This window comes from Ammodytes marinus, assembly GCF_949987685.1.
Source record: "Ammodytes marinus genome assembly, chromosome: 11".
Classification (NCBI taxonomy): domain Eukaryota; kingdom Metazoa; phylum Chordata; class Actinopteri; order Uranoscopiformes; family Ammodytidae; genus Ammodytes; species Ammodytes marinus.
Window position 1 is genome coordinate 23,125,240 of NC_137215.1, and position 5,268 is coordinate 23,130,507.

General features: G+C 42.6%; 1 protein-coding gene across 1 annotated transcript; it reads right to left on the reverse strand.

Annotated features, from left to right (window-relative positions):
* Window positions 1–38: 38 nt before the first annotated feature.
* On the reverse strand, window positions 39–4,056 carry pcbd1 (pterin-4 alpha-carbinolamine dehydratase/dimerization cofactor of hepatocyte nuclear factor 1 alpha). The gene is made up of 4 exons (XM_080037295.1): window positions 3,948–4,056; window positions 3,034–3,165; window positions 2,843–2,923; window positions 39–640 (listed from the first exon to the last, which is right to left on the reverse strand). Exons 1-4 carry the CDS (start codon window positions 3,948–3,950, stop codon window positions 548–550), a joined length of 309 nt encoding a protein of 102 aa, XP_079893421.1. The 5' UTR covers window positions 3,951–4,056; the 3' UTR covers window positions 39–547.
* Window positions 4,057–5,268: the final 1,212 nt, after the last annotated feature.

Genomic DNA, 5,268 nt, shown 5'->3' on the forward strand with positions numbered 1-5,268 from the left:
CTTCGCTGGTATTTTTTTTTCAGTGACGACAGGAAAAGTTGACAGAAAATAACATTTACTCACAGTAAAGTACAAAAACACTTCGCACATAAGACATTAGTCTTGACAGAAAGACAAGTGCACCATTGTATTGATATTGACTGGAATATCATCGGAAATAGTTTTTTAGAATTAATTATTAGAACCTAATATGTAAACATGATTTTATCTTTGGCCAAAAATCTCATTTATTCATCAATTGTAAAACCAACAACAACACTTTAACACAACATGTCAAGGTACAAACAAATGAATACTAGTCTGTTTACATGAACATACAAGTTATTTTATCAAGTTAGACTAAATGAACCTTTTTGAGTTAACACTTTAACACATTGGACCCTTTGCATTCGAACACCCACAGCTACATTAGTCTCAGTGCACTGAATGTAATTGGTTCATATTCTTTGGATTTGCAGGTCACACCCTCAGAGACTTCTAAGTGGAATGAATGAATGAAGAGCTTTGACGTCTGGCACTTGAATTCTTCATGACTGATGTATGTTGCTCACATCAGTGATGCTTGGTCAATGAATGTGGCCAAAGTGATGTCACGCTGGGACAGCCCGCCACAGTCATGTGTACTGAGAGTGATCTGGACCTGGGGGGACAGATGAAAACTGTAAGTATGATGACAGTCATAGGAACAGACAAAGGAATTTTAAGTACATTTGAGTGGTTGCTTTAGCTTAAAGATGGCACTTTAATGCAGAAAGTCCGAAATCAAAAAGTCTTAATTCAGCCTACATCAATGATATAATCCACGTAGCCTTCTCATTGACTAACAGCATGGCTTCAAAGCAATGGTAGAAAGTAAAATCTCATACAAGTTTTGGGGCAAATGTGCTGAGGTAAACGCTTTGTAAGCATTCCAAGTCATTTGACATTTTGTTCTTGTTGTTCCAAACCATATTAAACATATTCATGTTCAATATCTTTCTGCCCCAGCTGGTGGCTATCTGGGACCGACTACTGTTAACTGCTGAACAGGTAGCGAACAGTGACTATCAGAACTTTTTGCTTTACTTTTTGGGGATTTTGTTAGTGTATGAAAACCAGACCCCAAGTTTCACCATTTGTTCACCACCGACCAATGCACACGTAAATAAAACCCCTTCTTCATGAGCACCAGAGTTCTACCCAGACTCTCCACAGGGATTTGAACTGTCCTACTAGCAAAAATGGATACATCTTTTATTGGTCCTTCGAGTCTGATAGCAAATTCCTGTGGAAAGATCTGGACCACAGTCCCAGGGGTGGTTCTATATCCAGGACAAGCGGGAGGCACCTTCAAGGTCCACACATCGATTGGAACAACCAGACAACAGAGTAAGGAGAGTTGCTTGAGAACAGGAGGAGGGACAATCAGGTCATATTCGGTGACATAAGTCAGTTGCTAGACCTAACCACCAGACGGCACCAGAGCAGGCTTCATGCAAGACATGAAAGAGAAGACACATGTGCAGCACGAGGTGAATGAGAGAGCAGAATAGAGATCAGAAGAGAGGTCAGAAGGGGAAGAACCAGCCACAGCCAAAACAGATTGTTGCCTTGTGAACACAGCCAGCAAAGTCCTGTATGTTGACTGTCCAGCAAACAACTGTAAAGGGCTCATGAAGATCAATAGGTCAATGGCAACAGGTTGGGCCTTAAGGGGAAGCCAGAAGAGTTGGCCCTCCCAACGGTCACAAGATAGAACCTGCAAGGCCAAGCTCAAGACATCAAGCTCTGCGTTGATACTGACCTGCTCTCTCATGATGAGAAGTTAAGGCAAAGGCCCCAGAACCTGGGAGGCAGGCTAAGTGGAGGAGACAGAGGAGGCCTATTAATACCACAACATTTGGTCCAGCATAATGGAAAGAACCAAGTGGTCTATAACTGGTCTTTTCGGTATCACAAGCTAGATGAGTTCCTCCCTCCAGGGCCTGCCTTCACTCTAAGAGCTCCCAACAAGCTGCAGTCCATCTCTCATCTGTGTTCCCTCACTGGCACACAGCTTTTTAAGGTCCTCATCACAGAGTTAACAATCCCAATCCGTAACTATACATTATGGGTGTTGTGCACTGTCCTCATCAAGGTTGAGGGGATCCTAAATCTTTGGGTCAAAGAAGATGTCATTAAAGCCAGTTTCTGACTTACCACCTTTGGAAAAATTTTGGTCATCTAGTGGTTAGGTCTAGCAACTGTCTTATGTCACCGAATCTGACCCGATTGTCCCTCCTCTTATTCTCAAGCAACTCTCCTTACTCTGTTGTCTGGTTGCTCCAATCGATGTGTGGACCTTGAAGGTGCCTCCCGCTTGTCCTGGATATGGAACCACCTCTGGGACTGTGGTCCTAATCATCTACATCTATCCTCTTTTGGAATCACTGTTAACGTAGTGTTAAGTAAAGATACTTGTGTTTGCCCTGATGTTAATATTTGTTTGTGTGTCTTTCATTGCCGACCATGTAACTTGTGGTGTTTAGGCTTTCAGCTTGCTAAATTATTAGCCATGGATGAAAGAGAGGCTTTATAAGGCAAGAAATACATGATGAAAATGTATATTTATGAGACAAATTATGTGAATTTCCTTTATTTCAGTTTTAATCCATTTTCATCCTGTGTATATAAAGCGGTGGTGCTTAATAAATTCATAATTGACTACAGTGTGTTGAAGGAGTTATCCGTCTGTCTAGTTAAGGAAGGGGACTCTGATGATGAGAGCAGAACACCAGCTGTCATGTATTCACTGATAACCAAATTCCAACTACCCTAAACGTTATAAATCTCCTTTGCATGATTCAGAATTGATCTTGTATACCTTATTATAGACATTGAACCACTCTGGGTGATGGTCCATCTTCTCAGCTTGTAAAGCAACTCTGGACATGAAACCAAAAGCCTGAAAGCAAAGAACACATCATAAAATCATGAAGTATATATTTAAACAATGGTTGGTAGTAACTTGGGTTTTGTGAGTTAAGTGCAAATAAACTATGATAAGTTAGCCACCTGATTGAAGTCTTTAAAAATAAACTCTTTGTAAATGGCGTCCCGCTCCACAACCTCCACCCATTGAGCGCTACGTAGCAGGGGGAGAAGGTGGGCCCTCTCCTCCTCAGTCAAACTCTGGATTTTGCCGGCCTGGTTGGAACAGAGCAGAGGTAACAGTAGTACAGCAGAACATAGAGGGGCAGTTTCACAAACACAAACTGTGATTGGTTGCATAGGATCCCATCTGGAAACAATGAGAGGCCAGCTTTTTTTTTTGTTGAAAGGCTGGTTCAAAGGTATGTGGTGGTGGTGGGAGGGAGTTGGGGTTGGGGCTGCCTTTTGGTCACTCGGTTCCTAATCTTCACACATGATGCAGGGTCACATGGATTGAAAGTTCATTCTCCTCATTTTTAACTCAGCCTTCATGAGGCCGGACTGTCAACATTTCCCAACATTCCCCAAGCAGACATTTTATTTTATTGCACAAACAGGGCTTTTCCCCAGGTGAGCGGTCATGCTAGTAAACCAAAAGAGCAAACAGATGTCACGGCCTGAAACAGAGCTATGACATCAACAGGTATCATAGCAACACTCTTATCCGCTCTGATCAGTGGAGCAAATGGGCAGCACACAGACAACACCCCCCTTCCACCCAGGCTTAATCCTCATCTATTCATCACACAGAATGGTTTAAGGCATAAAAAAACGTCATCCGCATGCAGGCAAAATCACACTGGCAGAGACCCTTTATTAAATATATTTATCGGAATATATATTTATATATTCATCTGAAACATAATAATCAGATAGATGTCACTATTTTAATATGGCTATAAGAGTGACTAAATGGCAACATGTGTGTAGGGAGGAAAGTAGCCCTGTGTAGCAGACTACACACACAAACACACACTGTAGAGAGATTATGTACTCACCATGTTTGAGTGTTTTCAATGCACAGATGAGGTTCAGCTCCAGCTCCCTGTTGCAAAGAAGCAACGTCTGCTGTGAAGAGCCAGTGAAAACAACTGGAGTGAATCCGTCTGAAACATGAGCCACAGGTCCTGCTTAGCTGCCCCCGCAGAAGCCTGAGCAGAAATCCTCACTGCTGATAGGTTACTCAGCCATCTGTCAGCATGGGTTTAATCATAAACTATCATCTGTTGCACGGGGCATGCATGAGACTGTTGTAGCAGGATTCAACACAAAGGCCAGTGCAGCAGTGTGTGCTGAGAGATGAAAGGAGGAAGATACTCCTCCTATACACTCTTAAGTGACCTATTTAATATTGTATGCAAACACGTATTAAACATGAGCTTGAATGTCAGAGGAGTGGTCCGCAGTGAATCTTTACAACTTTTGGTGTCTTGTATTTCAATGGTATTCTAATGCCTTAAATGTTTCTTTAACTCCTGATCCAGAAACCGCTCTGTTTGGACATTCCGCAGCCTTGGAACAACTGTTCCGTGTCTCCGTTCAACAGGGCAGCAAAATTTAAAGCAAGCCCCGCTCTTCAGATGTCAAAGGTTAATGAGTGAGATTGCCCCGGTGAACTCATCTGTCACAGGGATCGCTCAGGGGAATGAGTTGGGTAATGAAATGAGGAGAGGGAGAGGATGTGACAAGTGATCAACATTTAACAGTTGGCTGGATGGGGAAATGAGAGCTTCTGTGTTTTGGTTAGAAATGAAGCCAGGCAGGGATTTCATACAGAACCCATCAGATTAGAAATGTCATATAGCTTTACACAAACACAATCTTACTTCTACACACCCCTGCTCATGAAAGCTTTTTTTATTTTTTTATAGATTATTTTTTGGCATTTTCAAGCTCTATTAGATAGTACAGAGTTGAAATGGGGAGACAGAGAGAGGGGGGTGGGTGACCTGCAGTAAAGGTCCACAGGTCAGATTTGAACCCGCGTCCACAGCAACAAAGGCCGGAGCCAATATGGTACGCGCTCTATCCACTACGCCACCAGAGCGCCCATGAAAGCTTTTTAAAACTGTGAACCTTTTCCATCATTCAGTTTTATTCTATTCATGGTCTCTCCGCCACAAAATTGTAGACTTATTTTGCCCCAAAAGTGACTCCAAACATACGTATGCATCACAAACCAAACAAGTGGCCATGGTGTTGCAAGGTTGGTCTGTCCACGGAATCACCAACCTTGCATACATGCTGCCCTTTGACCGCATTTTATGTCAGTGTGAGCGTTATAAAGATGGGCAGTGACTGTTTGTCAAGTATAGCAAC